This window comes from Onychostruthus taczanowskii, unplaced genomic scaffold, assembly GCF_017590055.1.
Source record: "Onychostruthus taczanowskii isolate IOZ18803 unplaced genomic scaffold, ASM1759005v1 scaffold91, whole genome shotgun sequence".
In the NCBI taxonomy this organism is placed as follows: domain Eukaryota; kingdom Metazoa; phylum Chordata; class Aves; order Passeriformes; family Passeridae; genus Onychostruthus; species Onychostruthus taczanowskii.
The window spans coordinates 1,631,211-1,655,780 of NW_024507105.1; the positions used below are offsets into that span (position 1 = coordinate 1,631,211).

General features: G+C 59.4%; 2 protein-coding genes across 2 annotated transcripts; one reads left to right on the forward strand and one right to left on the reverse strand.

The window, feature by feature from the left end:
- IGFBP4 (insulin like growth factor binding protein 4) lies at positions 1–8,879 on the forward strand. The gene is made up of 4 exons (XM_041426565.1): positions 1–406; positions 6,853–7,007; positions 7,113–7,247; positions 7,535–8,879. The coding sequence occupies exons 1-4, from the start codon at positions 34–36 to the stop codon at positions 7,661–7,663; spliced, it is 792 nt and encodes a 263-aa protein (XP_041282499.1). The 5' UTR covers positions 1–33; the 3' UTR covers positions 7,664–8,879.
- A 3,109-nt stretch (positions 8,880–11,988) lies between these two features.
- On the reverse strand, positions 11,989–22,661 carry TNS4 (tensin 4). The gene is made up of 12 exons (XM_041426563.1): positions 22,187–22,661; positions 17,935–18,361; positions 16,997–17,406; positions 16,100–16,186; positions 15,513–15,632; positions 15,176–15,268; positions 14,853–14,930; positions 14,402–14,473; positions 13,264–13,432; positions 12,908–12,976; positions 12,667–12,693; positions 11,989–12,118 (listed from the first exon to the last, which is right to left on the reverse strand). The coding sequence occupies exons 1-12, from the start codon at positions 22,659–22,661 to the stop codon at positions 11,989–11,991; spliced, it is 2,157 nt and encodes a 718-aa protein (XP_041282497.1).
- Between the last annotated feature and the right edge of the window lie 1,909 nt (positions 22,662–24,570).

Genomic DNA, 24,570 nt, shown 5'->3' on the forward strand with positions numbered 1-24,570 from the left:
AGCGCCGCGGAGCGGGGCCGGAGCGGGGCCGCCATGCGCCCGGGGCCGCGGCTGCCGGGGCTGCCGGTGCTGCCGGTGGTGCTGGCGCTGCTGGCGGCGGCGGCGCGGCCGGGCAGCGGCGAGGAGGCGATCCAGTGCCCGCCGTGCTCGGAGGAGCGGCTGGCGCGGTGCAAGGCTCCGCAGGGCTGCGCGGAGCTGGTGCGGGAGCCGGGCTGCGGGTGCTGCGCGACCTGCGCGCTGCCCCGCGGCACCGCCTGCGGCGTCTACACCGCGCGCTGCGGTGCGGGGCTGCGCTGCTACCCGCCCCGCGGCGAGCCCCGGCCCCTCCGCACCCTCATGCACGGCCAGGGCATCTGCACAGACCTGGCCGACGTCGAGGCCATCCAGGAGAGCCTCCAGCCCCCAGGTGAGGCGGCGGAGGGGCGGCAGAGGGTGGGTGCCCAGGGTGGGTACCCTGGGTGGGTGCCTGGGGGTCCTTGTCCCTCACAGGGGCAGTGGCATAACCCCTGTTGGCACCAACCCACTCCCTGCTCACTCGGCAAGAGCTGTGGCCACAGGGTTGGACTCATCAGGGACCTTCCCCATACTTAGAGGGAGCTGATAAAAATGATGAGGAGTGACTTTTATACGGATAGATTGTGACAGGGCAAGGGAAAGGATTTTACACTAAAAAGCAAAGATTTAGATTAGATGTTTAGGAGGAGATTCCTCCCTGTGAGGGCGGTGAGGCTCTGGCACAGGTTGCCCAGAATATTTCTGGATGCCCTATGCCTGGAAGTGTTCAAGGCCAGGTGGGATGAGCTTTGGAGCAACCTCGTTTAGTGGAAGGTGTTCCTGCCCACAGCAGGAGGGCAGAACTGGGTGGTCTTTAAGGTCCCTTCCTGCCCAAACAGTTCCATGACTCTAAGAAGCAGGATGGGATGGGACAGCACAGGATGGGAATGCAGGGAGCATGTTCCAGGGAGGGAGCAGAGAAAGGCTGCAGGAGACCTGGCACAAATGGCTCACATTTGTGCCATCCTTACCCCCCGTGGGCACGGCAGTGTCACAGCCACTGGCACCACATGTGCTGGAGAGGTGAACCTTCACCTGCTGTGCCCTGGCTGCAACGTGGCCCTGGACAGTGGGACAGTGTCCTGGGAGCACCTGCAGCTCTTGGGGACACATCCCAGCTGCCAGGGAAGCTCCTGTTGCACAGTGACCCCTGGGATGCTGCCGAGGGGAAACAGGAAAGAGGCCATGGGGCACCTGCTTCCCTGCAGGCAGGTCCAGCTGGGAGCTGTGTGGGAGCTGTGTGTGCCCTGCCAGGCAGGGCAGCAGGGTGCAGGCTGGAGGAGCTGCTGCCAGGGTGCTCTGTCTGCCTTGCAGGTGGTGATGGTGGCCCTCTGCCACACCCCTTGTGCTCGGGCAGGATCTGGGATCTGAGAGTGGAGCCAGCAGTGGGAACCCACCCTAGAGCTGTGCAGGTCACACAATGAAGCTGCTCCCAAGGAATGAGTGTGGGGACCTGGTCCATTGGTGGTCCCCCTTTCCCATCCTGCAGGCTGTGTCCTCTGAAGCTGGGGATTATCATCCCAGAATAATCTACAAGCTGGTCTGGCTAACCCTGGGTCCCCATGCAGGGTCACTTGGAGCCCCCTGAGGGGCAGAAGGAACTGGAGCAATGTTTGTCCCTGCCCGTCCGTGAGGTTGGATCCCACTTCCACTCCCTCCTTGCATGTCTGATCCATGGCAGTTCCTCTGGTGTCCCTGCTGTGATGAGTGCCTGCATAGACCCCTCTAGCCACCCCCCTGCTGGGAGAGGAGCTGGCTGGGAGTGCTCGGAGCCCCCCTGTCCTGCCTGTCTGTCCTCATCCCACATCCTGCAGGAGCTGTCTGGGCTCCCTGGCCCGGGGCTGCGCTGCACTGCCAAGCCCTGTTGGTTTTGGCCGTGCCCCGCGTAATGCAACATTTTTTCCCAGAGCCTTTAGGAAACAGACTTGCATTTTTTCCCTTCCTTCCCGCGGTGTTTTGGCTTGGCCAGGGATGGGTGGGTGGCTATGGGAGCCGGGTCGCCCGCCGGGCACTGTGCTAGCCAGCAGCATCACAGGCAGCAGGAGGGAAGAGAGGGCAGTAGGAACCCCTGTGTCCTGGACAGGATGTGGACAGGACACCAGCAGCAAACTGCTGCATGCAGCCCCAGCCGTCCATCCCCCCGTGGGTCCCCAGAGCTGTGCAGGTCACACCATGGCAATGAAGCTGCTCCTAGGGAATGAGTGTGGGGACCTGGTCCATTGGTGGTCCCCCTTTCCCATCCTGCAGGCTGTGTCCTCTGAAGCTGGGGATTATCATCCCAGAATAATCTACAAGCTGGTCTGGCTAACCCTGGGTCCCCATGCAGGGTCACTTGGAGCCCCCTGAGGGGCAGAAGGAACTGGAGCAATGTTTGTCCCTGCCCGTCCGTGAGGTTGGATCCCACTTCCACTCCCTCCTTGCATGTCTGATCCATGGCAGTTCCTCTGGTGTCCCTGCTGTGATGAGTGCCTGCATAGACCCCTCTAGCCACCCCCCTGCTGGGAGAGGAGCTGGCTGGGAGTGCTCGGAGCCCCCCTGTCCTGCCTGTCTGTCCTCATCCCACATCCTGCAGGAGCTGTCTGGGCTCCCTGGCCCGGGGCTGCGCTGCACTGCCAAGCCCTGTTGGTTTTGGCCGTGCCCCGCGTAATGCAACATTTTTTCCCAGAGCCTTTAGGAAACAGACTTGCATTTTTTCCCTTCCTTCCCGCGGTGTTTTGGCTTGGCCAGGGATGGGTGGGTGGCTATGGGAGCCGGGTCGCCCGCCGGGCACTGTGCTAGCCAGCAGCATCACAGGCAGCAGGAGGGAAGAGAGGGCAGTAGGAACCCCTGTGTCCTGGACAGGATGTGGACAGGACACCAGCAGCAAACTGCTGCATGCAGCCCCAGCCGTCCATCCCCCCGTGGGTCCCTGACCTGTTCAGCACCCCGGGGACAGTGGGAGTGTGGGGCTGGGGGCTGCAGGCTCCCTCGCCCCCACACAGCCCTGCCTGGTACAGGGAGGGGACCCTGGCATGGTGGTACCTCTGATGTGTCCCCTCGGGACCCGCAGAAGGGAATGAAGTGCCTGTTCAGGGGCAGGGGCATACGGAGCAGGTGCCCCCGACTGTGCCCGCGGCTGAGCGGTGCCGGCGGCTGGGAAGTGGTTAACGCAGCTCGTACAGTAAACATTTTGTCTGGGGGCTCTGGCCGGGGGGCTCCGCATTCCAGGGAAGAGGCTGGGATCAGGGGGCTGGGCTTGCTGAGCAGTCGGACATGTCGGCTCCATAGCCAGGAAAAGCCTCTCTGCTCACCCAGGACCTGTGGCACCCGTGGGATGTGACGCTTAGGAGGTGAGGGAGCAGTGGCTGCTTGCCTGATTTGTGACTGTCTTCCATGTCAGTCTGGGCACCTTGTGCTGGACCCTGTCCCTGCCACCCACTCCTGGCACTGCCAGCTGCAGGCTGGCTTTGGGATCCACTCCTCAGCCAGAACCCTGTGCAGGGGCCGGCTCCAGAAGGTCCCAGCCCTGGCTTTCCATCACAGCCGGTGGGTGGTGGTGGCTGAGCCCGTGTGTGGCAGCCAGGAGGAGGTGAGGACATATTCCCCAGCACACATGATGAGTGATTTAGTGTTGGGTAAATGATTATGTCTGGGAAAACCTGACCCATGGGAACTGCATTCGTCCCGTGTGGTCTCTGTAAGCTGGGACAGATCCTGTTTCCTTTCTGTGTGCAGTGACTGGGAGGAATGGTGGTGGCTGAGCCGTGGCTGGACAGTGCACAGGCAGGGAGTACAGGCTGGGTTATGCCAGGCAAGGCTCAGCCATGTCCCCTCTGTCCCCTGGCATGGGGGCTCACCAACACTTGGGTTTCTCCAGGCTAGGTGCTGCTCCTGGCAAGGTTCTGGTCCCTCTGGGGAATCACCTGCACCTGCATTCCTGACTCCCTCTGCTGCATCCTGACCTCCCCTCCCTCGGTCCCACATTGGGCACTGAGGTGGGAGGTGCTCAGCCGTGTTTGAGCACGGCATGGGGACGGGCCAAGCTCCCAGCTGGCGTCCCAGGCCAAGGGGCAGTAGGTGCTTGGTGCCTGTGCCCCTGCCACCCCCATCCCTGGCTCTCCACGCTCTTCCAGAGCCAGCACTTGGCACAAAGAGCACTGCCCTCCCAGTGCTGCCAAGTGGAGAGCCCAGGAAGCCAAGAGCCTGCACTGCCACGGTCCTGCCAGGACCACCCACAGGTGACAGTGGGGGCGCTGGACAGGGACATGGAGAGTGCTGGGGCTCACTGTGGCTTGTGCCATGCTGGCCACACACACGTGGATGTCCCTTCCACCCTCTGAGGCATATGAGCTCCTTGGTGCTGGGGCTGGTGACACAGGAGGAGCAGGGCTGGAGCTGTGGGGGTCAGTGACACTTGTCTGTCCCCATGGACACACACACGAGGTCGCAGGGCTTTGCTGGCCGCCCCAGGCTCTGCTCCCACGGGATCCGCGCGGTGGAGCCGGAGCCCTTCACCGCTCCCGAGGGCTCAGCGCTGTGAATCACAGATTCGGCACGTGACCAACCTCATTTGCAGCTCCCGTTAATTGAAGGCGATGCTGAATGACTCGTTTGTGTGCCCTGTCCACAGGCCGGCAGGAATTCTCCTCCTCTCGGGACAGGCGGCTGGTTTTTGTGTCCAGCGAGGTCAGCCCCCCCTCCCATCCCCTCGGCACCCACTTTCCTTTCCAAAGTGAGCAGAGAGGCTTTCCTTGGCCAAATCGGGACCCCCCTACCCTCCATCCCTCCAGGGTGGTGGTGCCCATGCATAAGTGGCAGACTGGGTGGCATCAGGACAGTGTGGGGCGTGGAAGCGTTGGGCTCCTTGCTTTTCCCAAGTCTTTGTGCTGAGGCTGAGTTTTCTGGTCCAGTCGGATTTCCAGGGAGGCGAGAGGTTCCCTGAGCTGCTGTGTGTCAGTTAGCAGGGGGCAGCAACCCCGAGGGCAGCGGCAGGGAGGGATGCTGGGGCTGCCGTGGGAGCCGGGCACCGCGGGTCCCGAGCGCTGTCAGGAGCCGCCTCGCTGCCCGGAGGCACCGGCGTTTCATGTGACCTTATGAAAATGTTATTGGCATCTGGTTTTATTTAAGCCGGGAGATTTGATGCTCTGGAGGCGGCTGGGCGGGGGGATGAGGGGGGTTTGGCTGTGCTGGAGATCGGTGAGGGCTTCCCCTGCGGGGGCAGCGCCGGTGCCTCCCGCTCCTGCCTTTCCACGGCGTGGGAGCAGCGCATGGAGGTGCAGGAGCTTTGGTCCCCGGTGCCAAATCTGCCCAGCTCTTCCTGTGTGTCTCCCCACAGAGATACAGGGCAGGGAAGGAGCATCCTTGCCAGAATCCCCGAGCCCCCGGCGGGGCTCTGCCACCAGCGCCCCCATTGCACCACAGCCTCATGGTTGGTGCCGCCGGGGTAGGCGCTGGCACCTCTCTGTGCAGGATCCTGGAGGCTTTGGGCTCGTGTTTCAAATTTCAAGGGCATGAGCTATTTCCTGGAAAAAAATGGACAGATTAAGCAAAAAGCAAATAACACCCACGAGGGAGGGGGCTTTGATTGGGTCTTCGCTCTGGACTTTAACCAGGCCCCCAGGAGCTGGGCCAGGAGCCCTGCACTGCAGGGACCGTGGCAAGAGGTGCCGGTGGGAGATCAGGACCGGGATGCCGTGGGGATACGGTGGGCAGGAAGCTGTGGCTCTAACCCCTCTGCCTGCCTGTGGGAAGGGCCAGTGCCAGCCATCACCCAACAGCCCCTGTCCTGGCACTGTGAGCCCCTGGGTGTGACCATCCCCTGCCTGGTTTGGGAAGGTTTTCCCTGCTGCCAGCTGCAATATTGATTTGTTTAAGCCCAAACCCAAGATAACCTCAGCCACTTCCCTGCACAACCCAGGTGGGCTGCGGGGCAAAACACTGCCTGGGCTGTGCCTGATGTAGCTCTGAGCACTGGAGGAACCCTGGCTCCTGGGGTCTCCCCCCTCCATGGAGTCTTCACGGGCCCCAAACCAGAGGAACCGGCAGCTTTTAAAAAAACTAAAGTCACGCCGAGCACTCGTCTCATGACGCTCTGTCCAGCTGCCAACATCTGGGCCGGCAGCTTGGCTGCGCTCCTGGCGCAAGCGGGGATGCCAAGTGCCGCCTTTTGGGATCGGCCCTGCGGGAGATTAACTTTCTTATTCCAGGAATTTCTTCTTTCATGTCTTGGCGAGGGCCGTTCCCCGCAGCAGAGCACGGCTCCACTCCCGGCCGTGGTGCCCGGTGCCGCCCCGGGCCTGGCGGGGGCTCAGCTCCACCCCGGTGCCTCCACTGCCACTGCAGCTCCTGGAGAGAGATTTTGGGGGGCACCGGGGGCGTCCTGGAGCTCGTCAGTGTGTCAGCTTCCAGGCCTGTAGCTGCAGTGCTGTGGATGAGCACCTGGTGACACGTGGCTGGCAAGGGCACAGCCAGACCCAGCACGCTGGAGCCGCTGCCCAGCACTCGCAGCAGGCATTTGTGACCCTACCATAACAGACACATGGCAACAAGTTGTTAGTTGTGGCTAATGAGTAGGAAAAGCTCCCAGGAGTCTTTCCCAGTGCTGCAGGGAGCTCAGCCCAGTGCAGTGGCAGGGGCAGGATAGACCGAGGGCTGTGAGTGACACCTGTGGGGACCAGAGACGGTGACGTGGCACCTGCCAGAAGCCACTGCATGGTGTTCCTCGGGGTGCAAGTGGCACTGTGGACACTGGGGCACCGTGGGGGCTCTGCCACCCCCAGGGCTGCCGTGTGACACTGCCCTTGGTCTGTGTCTCTGCAGAGAAGGAGGAGATCGACCACCCCAACAACAGCTTCAGCCCCTGCAGCATCCACGACCGCAAGTGCCTGCAGAAGCAGCAGGCGAAGAGGGTCAACAACGGCAACAAGATGCGCAGCAGCGGGAGCCCTCACCACCGCGAGGACACGCGGGTCATGGTGAGCGCCAGGAGGGCTGGGGAGGGCAGGGTGGGTTCTCCAAGGCCGGGGTCCTGAGGCTCAGGGTCAGGAGCATGTGCCCAGCTCAGCCCTCCCTTTTCCCAGGCACAGGGCTCGTGCCAGAGCGAGCTGCACCGGGCGCTGGAGAGGCTGGCGGCCTCGCAGACCCGGACGCACGAGGACCTCTATGTCATCCCCATCCCCAACTGCGACCGCAACGGCAACTTCCACCCCAAGCAGGTAGGATGGGCTCTGACCTATCACGGGGGACTGGGAGGGGCATTTTGTAGAGCCAAGGTGAGACTGGGAGGGGGTCGTGGTAAAGGGGACAGTGACAAGGCACAGCAGAGCCTGCCTGGCTCCTGGCTTTGGTGGGAATCACCCTTTGGGTGCTGGGGGCCCTTTACAAAAACCCCAGGTGGGATGGGGGTGGTAAAGCCCCACAGAGAGCTCCTGGCTGCCAGGCAGCCCGTGGGAACGGCCGTGGGGTCCAGGCTGGGTGTCCTTGACTGAAGCCATCCCCACAGTGTCACCCGGCGCTGGACGGGCAGCGTGGCAAGTGCTGGTGCGTGGACCGCAAGACGGGGGTGAAGCTGCCGGGCTTCCTGGAGCTGAAGGGCGACTTGGACTGTCACCAGCTGGCGGACAGCATGTGAGCGTGACCGCGGTGGCCCCGCGCCGTGCAGGGCCAGGACCCCCGCCGGGGCTGCCCAGGAGAGAAGGAGAGGGGACGTGACTGCTGAGCAGTGCCGGGGGACCCCGGGATGCGCCTCGGATGGCGCCGCGCTCTGCGGCACCGCCATGACCACTATCAGCCACCGCCAGGGATCCCGGCGTGCGCCAGCCGCGCCTCCATCCCGCACGGACACGGCTTGGATGATGCTGCGCCGGGAGCCTGGGGTCGGGCTGCCAGGGTGGAGTGGGTGGGGGGCACCCTTGATGCTGCTGCTGCTGCCCCGTGGTACCCCCGGTTTGCAGCCTGGCCCCGCAGGTAACCTCGGACACCTGGCAGCTCGGGGCGTGCGGTGGCAGCATGGCATTCGCAGCTCAGTGCCCTCCATGCCACACCTCTGCACGGGCAGCAGCAGAAGTGCCTCATCCTGCCCTCCCTGGTGGTGAGAGGCTGCCCAGGCAAGGACTGGGGGACCTGGAGAGACCCCCCTGCCGGCGTCCTACCCCGAGTGTGTGTGTGTGAAGGGCAGTGTGGGCACCCAGAGCAATAAGAGACCTTCCCCCTCCCTGCTGCAGCCCCCAGCCCCACAGCCCAGGACCTCCTCCCCACATCCCAGCCCCATCCCACTCCCTGTGCAGGGACAAATCCTCCCATCCATCCTCTCTCCCCCTCCTCCATCCTGGGGTGAGGGGGTCAGGATCCCCTGGCAAGCAGCATTGAGGGGAAGATGGAAAGGTGAGGGATGCCCAGGAAACACATCCCAGGGGAAAGAGCTTCTTTTGGTTTGAGTTTTTCTTTCTTTCCCAAATTTTTTAGTATTTAAAAAATGTTGTTGGTGGGATCTAATGAGTGACTGTGTGGCCCCGAGGCTGGAATTCTCCATCCCCATAGACCAGGGCACTGCAGTGGTGGCTCCTGTCTTCTTTTCTTGGCCAATGTGACAAAACTGGGATGGATTCTGGAATGTCTCCATGATGGGATCTGCAGATTTCACCAGCACAATGTTTTCAGCTGAGAAATTGTCACTGGCTTTGTACCTGGTTTTTCTTCAAGCCGGGATGGAAATGTTTCACATAAAAATGCCATGGAAAGTGTGCCAAAGACAGAGGGGACCTCCCCAGTCCCCTCCTGACCCACCCTCTGGCTCCATGCCCTCAGTGGTAGGTTTTGGTTTTCCATGTGGATTTGTCCTGTCCGAGGCCCCCCGATGGGAAGTTTTGTACCTGGTTTTTCTTCAAGCCGAGATGGAAATGTTTCCATGAAAATGCCATGGAAAGTGTGCCAAAGACAGAGGGGACCTCCCCAGTCCCCTCCTGACCCACCCTCTGGCTCCATGCCCTCAGTGGTAGGTTTTGGTTTTCCATGTGGATTTGTCCTGTCCGAGGCCCCCCGATGGGAAGGAAGCGTTTCAGTTTTAGTGAAACACCCTCTGCCCTCCCGCTCCCTGCCTGCCCCGTGCCTGCCCGTGGCCCTGCTCACACACAACTTCCAAACCGAGTCCATTTACCGGGACAGCCCTCGGTGGGGAGGGGAGTCCCTGTCCCTGCCACCAAGGAAGGGATTCCCGGGGCCGGTCCCGGTGCCAGTCCCCTGCGGCAGCACCACAGCAGGACACGGTGCGGCGACAGCGACAGCGACAGCCTGGTGGCCTCAGCCACTCCCCGTGCACACCAGGGCGGGTCCAGCAGGGCCTCACCTGGTCTGGGGCTGCTGGCAATGCCGATGCACCAGGGCACGCTCTGTGTCCCGCTCCGAGGGCTCCAACGTCTCGCAGCGTCTCTCCTGTAGTTTAGGGCTGTATTTACACCCCGCCATGTACCAGTGTCCCCCACCCCCAGCGCGACCCCTGGAGCCCAAGGGGTCCCTGTCCGTCCCTCCCGGGCCAAGCCCGTCCCATCAGATTCCCGTGTAGCACCGACCTTTTACAGTACACTTGAACCTTTGTATCCTCAAAAAAGGTAATTACTGTATTTAATTTCCCGTTATTTGTGTTTCTATCGAGTGTGTTTTATCTTTTATGGCTTTAAATTACGGGAGGGGAGGGAGGCAGAGCAGGAAGGAGGGGGCTGTGGATCCCACTGGTGTGGGGACAGCCTCTGGTCACCACCTCTGCCCAAGGACCTGGTCTGGGTTTGGGGTTCAGCAACCCTGGAAACCCAGGAACCCACCAGCCTCTGGAAGAACTTCACTGAGCAGGGATGGGGTGGGAAACAAATAATTTCTTGCTTCCTCATGACTCCCGGCTCAGTGTCTCCACCGGGAGGATTGTCACTGTCGGCTCAGGAGCGCCAGGAGCAGCGGCGGGGCCGGAGACGGCGCCAGCCTGGGGAGGGGACCCTGGACCTGCTTCAAAGTTCAGGGGCACGCAGGGACAGGCACCGGCTGCTCCAGGGACACTGGCTCGTGGCCAGGCAGTGCCACCAGCCTTGAGGAGCCACAGCCCGAGGCACAGGTGCCTGCTGGTGCCAGGGTGCAGCGGGCATCTCCAGCCCCGCTCGGTGATTTGGGAGGGTGTCAGGATGCAGATGGGAGATGCCCCGGCACAGGAATTCAACAGCTGCACGCTTCCCGGTCATGGCTTGGCTCTGTCCCAGTGTCTGCAGCCAGTGCTGCCCGGGGTCATGGCCCAGGAGGTCGCTGAGTCCGTGTTTGGTGGCTCCCGGGGCCGGCAGTGCCACCCGGGGCTGGCGCCAGCCCCATGCTCCGGTTACCGGAGCCGGGCGCCGGCGTTGTGCAAACAGCTCCAGGATGGGGCTGCAGCCAATACAGACAGCCCAGAAATCCGCTGGCACGGCAGATGGGCCACCAGAGCAGGGCCAGCCTCCTGTGCCCTGGCCCTGTGCCGATGGCTACCAGGGCTGGCCAGGCTCAGGGGGGCAGCACGACCCCCTAAAGCACCGTGTGGAGCCAAAGGCTTTGCCTGTCCCCACTCCCAGCTGCTGATCCTGACCAGCAACACGATAACAGAGTCCAGCCCTGGGGGTCCTGGGGCTGCCCCAGGGTCTCAGGGCTCAGGTCCCACAGCCCAAGCTGCCTGTGACCTTGGGGAGCTGCAGCCCCCTGGTCCCTGCAGCACAGTGGGGACAGCAGAGGCACCTGGATCCCTTGGGCACCAGCTCCCGAGCCCACCCTGCAGTGCTCAGGGCAGAGGGGTCAGGGAGACAAAGCTGCTGCTGTCTCCTCTTGGTGCTCCATGTGCTCCCCCTGCAGTGACCCCAGTATCTGTTCTGGTCATTGCCAAGAGTGGCCACAGCTGGACCTGCTCCACAGCCTGGCTGGAGCACAGGGACTCTGCCATGGGTGCATCTGCTGGGTGCATCTGGAGCAGAGAGAGTGTCTCCATTGCTGCCATCCCTGTGGTGTTGTTGAAAAAACATTCTATTGCTTTATTGAAAATACCCCTGAGAGAGTTTATTAACATGGGGGCCAAAATTAAACCAAAGCAGAGGTACCAAATGAGAATTAAGGTAGAGAAGAGCATGGTGGCCTCAGAGCTGCTTTCTGCTCTGAGCTACAGCACGAGCTGACCCTTCAGCTGCTGCAGATCATGGCAGCACCGTCTTCCTCGAGGCCCTGCCAATTTACGTCATCTGAGAATTCGGCCCAAATTCAGGCAAGTCATTTCCAAAAACCTGAGGTTTCACTGTCATGAAAATGTCACCATTTATTTCCCAGCTCTCTGCAATGCTGGGAGGCTGAGCCCTGCCCGTAACCCCGCGCTGCGTAAAAGGGCAGGAGAATTTCCCAGCACCAGGAAAAATGCTGCTCTGTCATTCCTGCCCGTGGATGCTGCTTGCTCCTTGAGGGGAGCAGGTTTCCAGCAGGACTTAGTCATTTTATACACTTTGATTCACAAAGCTGCCTCTTTGTGCTGCTCAGGGGGTGATTCCTCCCCCAGACTTTCCCCCCTGCAGCACTGGGGTGTCAGGGCTGAGTCCCCAATGGCGGGAGCTCAGCTCAGTTCAGTTCCACCACCTCCCCCAGCCCAGACACCCCAAGACCAGGGGACCTCATGGCTGGTGGTCCTTCAAAGCACATAGTCCAGCTTAGGGACAGTGGTTCCATAGAGAGCACAGCTCCCATCCCTTCCCCAGGGCAGCCAGTGCCCCACGGAGAGGCTCGGGGGAGCATCTCACCCCACCAGAGCTGAAAGTCTTTAGCTGAAGCTCCTGATGTGATGGTGCATAACAAAAAAATTCGAGATATATGCTGTTGCCAAAATGCAACCCAGAAGCAGGAGAAGGGGAGCAGGAGAAGCTCAGCAGTGTGTGGGCAGCTGCTGGCCCTGAGTGTCCCAGGGTTGTGTCCCTATGGGCTGGGCAGGAGCTGGCGGAGCAGGTCGATGACGAGGGACACTGGCTGCACGGTGTCGTACTCTGCAAACAGGTGACAGAGGTTCTCCGAGTCTGTCTGGCTTTTGGCCACGAACCCAAAGATTCTTTGAGAAAGAAAAGAGGCTTATTCAGTTTGCATCCAGGAATCTGAAGGAATAGGCTGAAACCAGCCCGGCCACAAAGCCAAATCCCAGTTCCAGCAATTCCACCTTGGCCCGCTCCCCAATCACGTTTCCTTGGAAGCCAAGCAGCCGGGAGGAGCATTTTTGGCAAGGCTTCCCCAGCTGTGAAAAGATTCTTGAGCACAAGGTAGAGCCAGATATAAACTCACTTCCTGAACCCAGCACAAGTCCCTGGGAAGGCTGTGGGATTTGGACGGGGGGTTCTGCATGAGGGGATGTGGAGAACTCATCCAAACCTACAGAGGCTTGGGCTCAGCCAAACCTCTCATCCAAACCTACAGAGCAACCCCCCCGCCAAAACTTCACTCATCAGTCCCACGCCTCATCCTGCCACCATGGTAACTTCTATCACATCCCCTCCTCATTTTTGAGCTCATTCTTTGCTGCTCTGCAATGCAGCCACTTCCCAAAGCAGCAGCATTCCCCCGGATTCCAGCCCCCCACTCCATGCAGGAGGTCCCTGCTCTTACCTGGAGGACTTGCAGTACTTCTGCCACCTGGGGGAAGAACAGAATTGGAGTTGCTCAGAGGCTGATGTTTAACTCATTCCATCAGCTGCAAAGCCAAGGGTTATGTTTAGATCCACCCCAGCACCGTATGCTCAGGGCAGTTTTAAGGGATTTGGGATTTGAAGTGGTGCAGAGGCACTGGGAACCCCAGGGAAGGGAGCACAGCGAGCGGCTCCAACAGACACAGCTGTCCAAAACTCACTTTCTGTTCTCAGGGTCCATCCCACAGAACCTGATGGCAGCCAAGGGGTAGTGTCGCCTGAAAAACACCCTGGAAGAGGAGAGGGAATTGTTAGGAAAGGGAGGGGCCTGGGCAAGGACACAAATTTGTAAACCCTGTTGTGCTTGTGGGAGACTGAGGGTCTCAAAGCACCCCAAAATCCCATCCCTGGTTGCAGCTGGTTCCTGCATCCCACCAAACCCAGCACCCCTTGCTAAGGCATCAAACCCATCCCTGGGTGGTGACATGGCTTTGTCCAACCAGGGCAGGTTTTCCTGAGGCTGGGAGGCGAGCAGGGAGCTCCACGAACCCCTCCTTGGCCCACCCTGAGCTCTTACTTCCTCTGCACATCAGTCAGCGTGACGCCCTGCTCCGTCACCCTGAAGTGCACCAGGGTTGGGGTGGGCAGCGTCTCCAGCTCCAAGGTGCAGGAGATGCCCTTCAGGATGGCCGGGGCTCCTGTCAGCGTCTCCACGTTCACTGAGCTGAGGTACAGGACGTTGCACACTGCAAGGACAGCACAGGGCACGGCTCAGCACGGATGTGACACGGGCCAGAGCCAGGGCTGGGCCCCGGGGGTCATCCTGCAGATCCCTCACACGGACCCGGGTCAGGTTTGTTTTGACGAAAATTAAAAGATTTGGTGACTCAGAAATTCTTCGCTAATTCAGTTTGGTTTGCTTTAATTCTTTGCGCTAATTGTTGTAAAAGTCAAAGTATTTAATTTCCCGTTTCTAAATGTCACATTTGCTGGGGATTTTTTTTGTGTTTATTACATATTTCCTTTAATGAAAAGCAGAAATACCCCAAGCTAACGAAGGGCTGACGGCCAACCTAAAACATGACATTTCAGGCTGATTGAGCTGTTTAAAGGGCTGTTCTGGGTCAAACTAAACTTTCCAGCTTGCCAACTGATTTTTCAGAATTTCCAGCAAAACAAAGCAGTCCCCAGCTCCCCAGCCTGCTGACGTTGTGACCCGTCTGTGCATTCTCCTGCCCTTCACTCTTTGCCCTCACCTGGAGCCCACCCAGGCTGAGGTGCACAGACCCTTCCCCATCCTGCTCTGTCATTCCCACATGTGCCCTGTGAGGGAATTTCACCAGCCCCTGACTGCCCATCCCTCTCCTGAAGCTCCAGCTGTTCCACCCCTGTTGAAGCCCATCACAGAGAGGCTTAAAAATCAGGAACTCTTTAAAACTGTGGAACCCAGGGGTCTTTTTATCAGCCTCATGACCTCAAGAGCTGTGTTTTCAAGCGACTTGAGGACCCAAAGTTTCCTTTCCTTAAAAATATCAGGCTTCCTTTCAGCTCAGGAAGAAATCTGCAGAAATCCTGCAGCTGTTTTCTGGAGGGGGATGTCACACCAGTGCCCAGCCCTGCCCAGGGGTGACCTGCTGCTGTCACAGTGTGCCCAAGGCTCCAGCTCTTTGCCAGCAGGGCTGTCCCCAGGGCCAGCAGCTGGCTCCTGTCCTCACCTGCGGTTTTTTTAGCCAGGGACAGGGCAGGTTCGGGAGCGCAGTCAGGGCTGTCCTCTCCATCAGCGAGATCTGCACAAAGGACAAGCAGGAGCAGTGATGCCACAGGCCAGGCTGAGCTGGTCACCTCTTTGGCCGTTCCTTATCTCTCAGGAAGGCTCAAAGGCCCAGGACCACTCTAATTGCAGGGGTTTAGAGCAGTAATTAACTTAATTGTCCTTCATTTCCCTCCCCATTCACCTCTGATCTCCCACTCCTACTTCCAGTGCCCTCTCCACCCTCCCGTCCCCAGGTCAGCTCTGCAGGTCCCTGCTCCACCTGCAGCCAGGGCAGCAGCCCCTCGCAGGCACCCGGAGGGGGGGCTCAGACCCCTCCCCACTGCAGGACCGAGCCCACCTCCCCTGAGCAGCAGGAGGGGCCGCTCAGAGCCTCCCTCCTGTCGCTCTCCTACCTCGGGTGGGGATGCTGAGCTTGCAGGGCAGTGCCAGAGGGGTGATGGAGTGCTGGTAGACGAAGGCAGAGAGGCTCCCTGCAACAGAATTGTGAGTTTTGATGGGGGGCTGTTGCCTGGAACCCCCCCAACCACACACCTGCACCCTGCAGCAGTGTCCCAACAGGGAGCTCGTGCTCCTGCTTTGGAGCCACAGTGTCACTGTCAGGGAGGTGCAGGCAGGAGCTGGGGGGTTCTTGTGCTGGCAGGTGTGCAACACTTTCACTGGTGCTTCCAGGGGCTTTGGGAACAGCTCCTGGGGCTGCCAGGGCTGCTGTCCTTACCAAAATACAGCTCCTCGCTGGCACCCTTCAGGTGAACCCCTTTGGTGGAGGACTCAATGAGGAAGTGCCTGACGAGGTCACTGCTGTCCTCGCCTGCAAGAGGAACCACAATCAGCACCAGCAGCGGCCCCAGTGCCACTGTGTCACCCCTGGCCACCCCAGAGTCCTGTCCCAGCTGTTTTGTGCCACCATCATGCTGCCAGCCCCTGTGAGAAGAGGAACGGGCACACACAGACACTCTGCCAGCACACACCAGAGTCCTGTGGCTTCTCTGTGGCTTTAGTTTGAGTAGTTTCAGCTAAACCCTTGAAGCAGCCCCCCCCGAGCACCCCCTCACCTGTCTGGCTGCCGGAGGGAGAGCCAGGAACCTTCATGGCCAGCCCGAAGGAGCCCCGGAACGAGGTGCTGTCCCTCACCAGGAACGTGCCCGGCTCCTTGTCCCTCAGCAGCTGGATTGCTGTCAGAGCACAGGCAGGGGCTCAGCCAAACACGGCAGCTGGGAGCTCCCTGCCCCGTGCCCCGCTGCTCTGCGGGGAGTCCCTCCTTGGCAGCAGCAGCAGCAGCAGAAGCTCTGCCTCGTGTGCCAGGGACACGCACATCCCTGGCGTGGCACCAGCTGCAGCGTCCCTGCAGGGCCCTGGCTTGGTCCCACGGGTCCCTGCAGTCCCCAGGATACCCAGCTCCTGCCCAGGCCACGCTGTGTGACAGGCAGGAAAAGCTTTGCTGGGTTTGGAGGGCACAGAGAGGCCATAACACAGCCCTTGCTTCTGAGCCACCCCTCTCAAGTTGGGAGAGGGTCCCTCCACACCCATCAGCCCCCAGCAGGCTTTGATTTGCCCCCACTGAGTCCTCACAGGGACACCAGAGAGCTCTGGGGACAGAGCCCGAGGTGGGCCCACACCCACAGAGCCTGTCCTGCCTCACCTCGGTCCCTGCTGATGCTTGGCTTGAACCAGAATTTTGATGTGTCCATCACAAACTTCATGGTGGGCTGCCCAGCCCTCAGGGGACCTGCAAGAGACCACAGGGTGTCAAGGCCAGCAGGAACCTGAAGGACCCCCACAGATGGCAGAGCCCAGCAAAGACATTTTCCTCTGGCTGGCCGGGGCTGAAGGTTTTTCAATCCTTTTGAATCCTTTCCTCCCCACTCCTCAGAATAGCTCATTCTCCATGTAATTATCTCTCTTGGCAGGCTGTGATGTAGTGCACAGAGGGTCACATGGAATCCCCTGGCAGTGCCAGCCTGCCCAGCCCTGCACAATCCACTGGACCATGGGATTTACACCAGGATCTGACCCATACACCCTCTTGCTATTCCCATAAGGATCCCAATTAAAACCCTCTGCCTCGAGAGCTGCCTCTGCTCATCTCCTCCAGAGAACAACAGCCCAGTGTCTGCCCTTGAATGAGGGACCTTGTGAACCCTGGCACCTTTGGGTGTCCTCAGAGCAAACGGGAGCCCCAGCCCCTCCTCCCAGCCTGCTCTGGGTCTGCAAACAGGCAGGAGGACAGCACAGAATGATGTTTCTCATTCTCAGGTACTATAAATAGGTGTATCTGCATCTCCTGGAGGGTGCAGAACATTCCTGGCTGCTGAGCCCATGTCCCAGGACACCGGTGGGCAGAAAGCTGCGCCCTAATCCTGGATCACCACCCTCAGCCTGGAGACCACCCGGACCACAGGGAGACACAGCGAGGAGCTCCAGCAAGCTCCTCTCATCCTTCGTGTCTACAACCCACAGCTAAAGCAGGGTGAAAATGGGGTTTGCCCCCCGTTTCCCAGCAGATTTGGGCCATGCACTGCCCCTGCCCCGCACTCACTGTCCGAGAGGCAGCTGAGCGCGGGCGCCGACTGCGCGTTGTTCAGACTCCCGAGCCTCGGGGCCGGGCTGCAGCCGGCCGGGGGGGGCTGCCTGCCACAGCTGGGGGGGGCTTTGGCCAGCTGGGGGGGTCCATCTCCGTGTTCCAGGCACCCATTCACCAGCAGCACCGGGATGTCGGACGTCGAGGTGAGGATGGAGGGGGGGCAGCTGCTGGCCTGGCCCTTCTGGGCCACGGAGGTGCTGGGGGAGCTGCCTGCCCTGGGCTGGGGGGAGCTCTGGCCAAAAGCCTCCCTGGGGTGAGGCACGATGCCAGAGGAAGGGGAGCAGGGGCTGCCCAGGGAGCTGGCAGGCGACAGGGAGGCAGCGGCCGAAGCATCCGAGTCGTCGTTGTGGAGCGAGTGGGTGCTGCTGCAGGAGGGAGACAGAGCAGAGATCAGGGGGGTGTTCACGCACAGAAACCATCCCAGCCACTGCACCAACCCTGCAGGGCATCATCTCCCAGCCCAAGGAAGGAGGGACTGTAGTCATGATATTTTACTAAAAATCCTTTGCTGGGATTTTTCCCCTCCTGAGAAACTAAGGAACCTCAGGAGAGAAATGTAAACAATAACTATCTGCTGCTGTGGAATGCAACAGGTACATCTGTGATTAATCCACGTGGATTGTTTTTGATTGATGACCAATCACAGCCACCTGTGCCAAAACTATAAACAATCACAAGATTTTTGTTACACATTCTGTTCTTGTTCTTTGTAGCCTTCCAATCTCTCTGTTCTCTCTATTCTTTTGTATAGTTTTAATGTAGTATTTTAATATAATATTTAACATAATAAATCAACCTTCTGAGAAACATGGAGTCAAACCTTATGTCTCCACACACAGAGAGTTCATCGCAACAAGGGACTGCCCTGTGCCCCTGGCACAGGTGGCACTTACCTGCCCAGGACGTAGCTGGTGTCAGAGCCAGGGCTGGTGGAGAGCTGGGACACCCAGCTCCCCCTCTGCCGGGCCCGCAGCACCTGCACGGGTTTGAGCAGATTGTCAACACCTGGGGAGGTGCTGAGGGCCCCGGGGCTGTAGGAAACCGTGTCCGTGTGTCCTGCCAGGCACTGCCAGGGTGCGCTGCTGCTCTCGGGTGCTTTGCTGCAGCTCAGGGTGGCCACCTGGGGACTCGAGGGTCCGGGTGGGCTGGAGAAAACCACGCTGTCACTGGTGCTGTATTTGCCTCCCAGTGCTCCTTTTTGGGGCAGGAAGCTGTTGGTCTGAGGGGACCTGGAGAAGGGGGTGCCCGAAGGGCTGGGGGAGCCCTGTGGCAGGTCAGGCCCTGTGGCTCTGCCCGGTGTCAGCTCGATGTACTTGATGTCTGCAGAGAGACAGAGAGAGGAGGTCATGAAGGATCTGGTGTGTGCAAGCTGGGCTCCTTATCAAAGCTCTGTGAGGAACATGTGTCTGCTCTTCCTGCTGTGAATTTTGGCTCCCACTCTGCAGGGCTGGGGGCCCAGCAGTACCCTTTGCTGAGACCCCGTGAGGGCTGATTCCTCACAGATCCCCGGGAAGGTGGGGTGACCCCCCCCATGCTGGCAGGCTCCCAGGGAAGGGGGTTACGTGCGGTCACGTCTGGCTGCTCAGACCCCCCTCGCCAGCATTACCCAGCCAGGACCTGCCGAGACCTGCAGCCAGAGGTGGGTGTTCCCTCCAGCAGCTGCTCTGTTTGTACCTGACTCAAGAGAAAAACACCTGGCTGCTCCCCCGGGGTGACGCCACGTTCGCAGGGTGGCCCTGCAGAGGAGCAGGGGGATGTCACCTGGCCCCAGGGACAGCTGGGGTGGTGAGGCAGAGGAAAATCCACGTGGGACAGGGGCAGATACAACATTTTTGGGGTACAGGACCAGCCATGCTGGCAGCAGCACAGACCCAGGCAGGGGCTGGCTGCTCCCTCCTCCTTTCTCCCACCCTGCACAGATCCCTCTAGGGCAGGAACTTCCCAGGCAGTCCCTGTGCCCGTGTCCTGCTGTGGATTCTTCCTTCTCTTCCCTTCCTGCTCAGAGCCAGCCCCTCCACTTGCCATTAGTGACACAGGAACACACCTGACAGCATCTCCTGTCCAACACCCCCAGTGGAACCTCACAGCCAGCACCTGGTTCGTGTCAGGTCCAGGCTTCTTTGGACAAAGCCAGCATTTCTGGCTGAGCTGGAAGAGCCTTTTAGCAAGAGACACTCGGACTTGATTTGAGTGCTTGCAGCCATGGCAGATTCATCACATCCCAGGGAAGCTGCTCCCATTGTTAATCACTTAATCACTCCAGTGCCAGAGGTGTGCACCTCCCTTCCAGTCTGGACGTGCCCAGCTTTGCTTTCAGTGCCTGGTTCTTGCCCTGCCGTGGAGTTCAGGAAAGTTCCCCTTCTCAGAGAGGGAAAATCCTTTATGCTGCAGCAAAGACAAACTGCTCTGACAGCCCTGAGCTCCCTGCCCAGGGTCTGACAGGTCCTGATGGACCTGCTGTGTGGGAGCTGCCGGCCCTGGCTACTGCCAGCAACAACCTGAGCTCTGGGGCATGGAGCTGGATGAGCAGGAAAAGCACAGGGCTGTGCAGAAGTGACTCCCTGAGCCCCTTTGTGCCAATCCCAGCAGGAGATTGGATAAACACAGCCAGCCATGAGCACCAAGGAGGGGCTGGGTGAGCCAGGAGGGCTGGTCCCCAGTGGGGACACAGCTGGATCACAGCTGGATCACACAGGACAGAGCCAGAGCCCCTCCTCAGCCCTGCTGCCAGCAGCAGCTCCTCCAGTGCCCAGCCTGGGGGCAGCTCTGTGGCCACACATCCTGGCACCAGTGCACAAACCCTTACAGCAAGCTGGCTGGATGATTTTTGTCAATATCTCCCCAAAAGGAGAAAAAAAAAAGGGGGATTTAAATTGTTCTTTAAAGAACTGACAAGAGTCTGTGCACCAGGCTCATGGGGCCTTTTACCTCCTACTTCTCTGCCTTTGCTCCTCTTATCACCTGTGGTTAAACCTCAAATATTTGCTCAAGACCTTGGCAAGTTTTCCAGCATCAAGGAGTGGCAAAAGTGCCACAAACAAGGAGCCCAGATGTCACGCAAGCCAAGATCTCCTTTCTCCTCTAGGAACTAGAAGGATCCAGAAGGAATAGTGCCTCTGATGAACGTGCCTCCCGTTGCTGCAGCCTTTCACAGACTGTGCTGAGCTGGCAGGGACCCATCAGCATGGAGTGCCATGTTTAAAGCTTCCTCAGAGTCTCCACTAGACAAGAGCAGGCCCCTCTCACCTCTCTTGGGCACCTTCAGTCCCTGCCACCCTCCCACCAGGGCACAGCTTGCAGGGCTGGAGCAGGTGAGTGAACAGGGACACTGCACTATGGAGGAAGTTTGTGTAAAAACCCAAAGGCTGTTAAAAGAAAATGAAAGCTGGAGTGAGGCTTTCCCCACTGAATTCGTGGCCAGCTTTCCAGATGTTCAGTTCCACGCTAGGAGCCAGATTCTCCAGACCATTAGCATGTTACCTGTGGAGCTGCTTGGGGCTCCAGCCCCCGAGCAGGGAACGGGTCAGGCATTGAGCAGCCAGAGCTGGATCTGCACTTTGTCACAGTATTTTATCTGCAAGGCCGCCCTGTCCATCCCAGCAGGAAGCAGGGACACTGTCTGCTCTGGAATTGCCTGGCTGCTGCCTTGCTGCAGGACCAGGACCCTCCCACCCACCTCATCCTTCTCCAGCCCCACCATCCTCATGTTTGCCTGAGGGCTCAGGGAGAATTTAATTTATTTTTGTCTTTAACATCCTCGCATTTGACCTTGCTGTGGAAAGGAGCCTGGGGACTGATTGCTGAGGTATTTCTGTGTGTAAAGACAAGGACAGGCAATAAAGCTTTTGGGAAGCAGTGAGACTTGAGGCACCTGAACCACCCTAGACCTGGACTGTCAGCAGTGTCAGCTCCCCATGTGGTGCACAGGGTGTTGAACACCTAAAATGAGCAGGAGAGCCCTGGCAGGAACACTCGGATGAGGAGCAGCTCACAAATCAGAGCTTGGGCTCAGGGATGCCAGGGAAGAGCTGCACAAGGGGTCACACAAGGCACTGTGAGCAGAGACAGGGCTGGTATGTGCTGCTGGTGCCTTGCCTATGCCAGGTATGCTGCCCAGGGAGTGCACAAGCCCTGGAAAAAGAATTTCCCTGGCAAAAGAATTGGGAACACTTAAATGGGATGGTTGTGCAACACTCGATACCTTAGCCCAGGGCTCTGGAAATCTGGCTGCAAATCCCTGTGCTCCCACAGGTCAAGTGTGACCCTGGGAAAGGTTCTGCTGCCCTTGAGGGGAGCAGGGTCCTCACTGGGCACCCAGAGCCCAGGGCCAGTCACTGGTGGTGACAACTGGGATTAGAAGTTTTCCAACAGCTGCAAGTTCCATTTGTAATGAGAATTGTTTCCTTCAAACACGGGGAAATGAAAATCAGGTAGAACTAAAGGCTGATTACCCTGTTCCTTTCTGGACCCCTTTGAGCTGCCTGGACATGATCAACAGTGATCAGACAGGGCTGTGGAAGTCAGGCAGAGCTTGGACACACAACTCCTGCTCCTTAATCTGGTACCCCAATGTCAGGACACAGCCCCCACGCTGATCCCCCTGGGGACAGCAGGGAATGTCCCTAGTGCCCATTCCCAGCCTCCCCAGGAGCATTCCCTTGGGGACAGCAGGGAATGTCCCTGGTGCCCATTCCCAGCCTCCCCAGGAGCACAGGACCTCGTGTGGGTCATGGGGACAGACGTGTGTCCAACCCCTCTGCCCCAGGCTCTGATTTCCACCAGATGGGAGCTTTGGTGGCCCAAGCCCTTCTTTTGCCTCACCTCTTACCTTCAGCTTCTGCTTGTTGGTGGCCACAGTGTCACCCTGAGCAGCAGGCTGGCCTGCAGCCCTTGCCCTGGAGTCAGGCAGAGCTTGGACACACAACTCCTGCCCCTTAATCTGGAACCCCAATGTCAGGACACAGCCCCCACACTGATCCCCCTGGGGACAGCAGGGGATGTCCCTGGTGCCCATTCCCAGCCTCCCCAGGAGCACAGGACCTCGTGTGGGTCATGGGGACAGACGTGTGTCCAACCCCTCTGCCCCAGGCTCTGATTTCCACCAGATGGGAGCTTCACAGCCCCACAGCTCTTTCTTTGCCTCACCTACTGCCTCTGGCTCCTGCCTCTTGGTGGCCGCAGTGTCACCCTGAGCAGCAGGCTGGCCTGCATCCCTCACCGGCCTGCAGGGCAGCGGCTGGAAGGTCGGATCAATCTCTAGGATCATCTGGTTGAGAGTCTCTATGGTTATGTCCAGGGAGGGAGACACTGGCTGAGCCTCAGGCTCCGCGCTGCTGCTCTCCTCCTCCTCCTCCTTCGGCTGGCACGGGGCAGGGGGTCTCTCCAAGGAGGAATTCTGCTCTGCCACGGGCTGGGCTGCACACCTGGGGAGCAGGCGAGCCTTGGGGTGCACCATGGAGGGGGGCTCAGCCCAGGTCTCTGTGGAGTAGTAGACGTACTTGCCCGGCAGCGTGGAGCAGCCCGGGTACCCTGCTGGGTGCAGGCTCTTGCTTTCCTCCGGTGAGGAAATGCACACAGTCTGTCCAACACGCAGCACGTGGGATTCTATGACCTGGGACATGCTTTGGTTTTCCGGTTTCACAGCTTAGAGGCCAAGGGAAACCTCCTCCTCCTCGCCTCCTTCCTCCACCAGGGACCTCAGACCCCGTCTTCAATCCAGTCTCCAGCAGAACAGGAATCTGAGGAATGCAGAGAGGAGTGGTTACACAGGCATGCCCCGGGCAGGAGCAGACTTCAGCGGAAAAGTCCATAAAAACGGGGATTTGGAGTGAAAGCTGGAATTCAGCTCATATGAAAACAAGTCACCCTGTCCTGCTTTCCAGCCCCTCCAGCCTCTCCTCCCAGTGCCACAGCGTAGCTGGGCAAGCACATGAAAGGCTCCTTGGCAGCAGCTTTGCAGGATTCAAAGGCCTAAAATGGAATCCTGCTTTTATTTGCTTATTTTCTGGATTAAGAACTAAATGAAGGCTCTAGCAGCCTTCTCATGGGACCCTGACCCCCGGGAGCCAGCCAAGGACAGCCAGCAAGCCTGGAGCCCTGTGGGGCAGAGAGCTGGAGCTGCCTGCCAGGGCAGTGTCCTGCAAGAGGGTGTACAGCTAATCCAGGATTTTATTTTCCTGGTACAACGCAAGTGTGGAAGCCTGCGGACGTGGCTGCTGCCTCAGTGGTGGTGCTGCTCGAGGAATCTGACTGCAGATACCTTCTGAATACTTTGCTTTAGGCAGAAAGTATTTTTTTTTTTTTTATTTATTTATTTCCCATTATAAACCCTTATGGAATGATGCTGGCTTCCCTCAGAGGTCTGGGAAAAAGGGTCTTGGGAGGCTGTTTGGAGGTGGGGAAGTTGTCCTGCTGCATCAGCAATCAGATGGGGCTCCCCCAGCTGCTGCTGGGCAGGAGCTGTCCCTCAGCAGCACGCTGCCACCTTCCCTCCTTTGCCTTGGGGTGAGGACAAGAACGTGCACCCCTCTGCACCCGCTGTGGCAGCCAAGCCTGGCACCTCCGTGCTGGGGACATCTCAGTGCCTGTGCCAGCACCACGCCATCCTCTCTGGCCCCTGGGGAGGGCAGAGCTGGTGGGGACCACGGGGTATCCAAGATCCAGAGCCAAAGCTCTGCTGGCAGGAGTCAACCCCACAGCTCAGGGCTCCCTCTCCCCATCCTGTGTGGATTTAGTGTGTGACACAAACACAGGGCTACGCTTATTAAAATATTTGCCCCGTCCTGCACCAGCCTCCAATGACTGACTTATTTACTCTCTTATCCTGGGCTGATTAACGATGGAGTCACAGGATTAGGAAGCAGACACGTTGCTCCGAGGCAGCCGGTCCCTCAGCCCCGTGGGCGCGGGCAGGAGCTGGGCTGGCGCCCTGCGTCACCGGCTGCAATCAGTGACTAATTGCCCTGCCAGGTGTTGAGAGCAGGAACGGAGGGTGGCTCCAAGCAGGGCAGCTCTGCCCTGGGCGAGTTATATAACCCTGGAGAAGCCCCATATCTTGCTAGAGAGACGCCCGGAACACCCCGAGCTCATCAAGTGCAGGGAATTAGAAGGAAAACATCGCTGCTGTCTGCTGCTGCTGTCAGCGCCCGGCCCCGGGCGAGTCACGGCAGGTAAAGCCCTCTCCAGGGCTTCCGAGAGCTGCAGGAGTGAATAAATACCTCAATCCATTCACCTCGCTGTCAGCCCGGCCCCCGCCGTGTCTCCCGAGCCTCGCAGAGCTTTCAGTCACAGGAGTGGGAGCAGGGCTGTGCTGCAGGAAGGGAAGCACCTCCGGAGCCTGAATTAGACAAGCCCAAGGCAGCTCTGAATGGTTGCTAATTATTCCTAGAGGTGGGAACCTCTGGGAATTTGGGGCTGTGCTGCTGGAGCCAGGTCTGCCCCAGCTCCCAGAGGGGATGGACTGAGTCTGAGGTTGGTTTTCCCAGCTGGGAAGGGATCTGCCCCACCTGGGGGGCTGCAGGTAGGGGCGT

What these genes read in the sequence shown, in the direction of transcription:
- IGFBP4 (XM_041426565.1), top strand. Translation starts at nt 34, where the DNA reads ATGCGCCCGGGGCCGCGGCTGCCGGGGCTGCCGGTGCTGCCGGTGGTG. An exon ending in GGAGAGCCTCCAGCCCCCAG is followed by an intron (nt 407 to 6,852) that starts GTGAGGCGGCGG and finishes GTGTCTCTGCAG; the next exon opens with AGAAGGAGGAGATCGACCAC. An exon ending in GCGAGGACACGCGGGTCATG is followed by an intron (nt 7,008 to 7,112) that starts GTGAGCGCCAGG and finishes CCCTTTTCCCAG; the next exon opens with GCACAGGGCTCGTGCCAGAG.
- TNS4 (XM_041426563.1), bottom strand. Translation starts at nt 22,661, where the DNA reads ATGTCCCAGGTCATAGAATCCCACGTGCTGCGTGTTGGACAGACTGTG. An exon ending in CAGCGAGGAGCTGTATTTTG is followed by an intron (nt 14,931 to 15,175) that starts GTAAGGACAGCA and finishes ATTCTGTTGCAG; the next exon opens with GGAGCCTCTCTGCCTTCGTC. An exon ending in CTGACTGATGTGCAGAGGAA is followed by an intron (nt 12,977 to 13,263) that starts GTAAGAGCTCAG and finishes CTCCTCTTCCAG; the next exon opens with GGTGTTTTTCAGGCGACACT.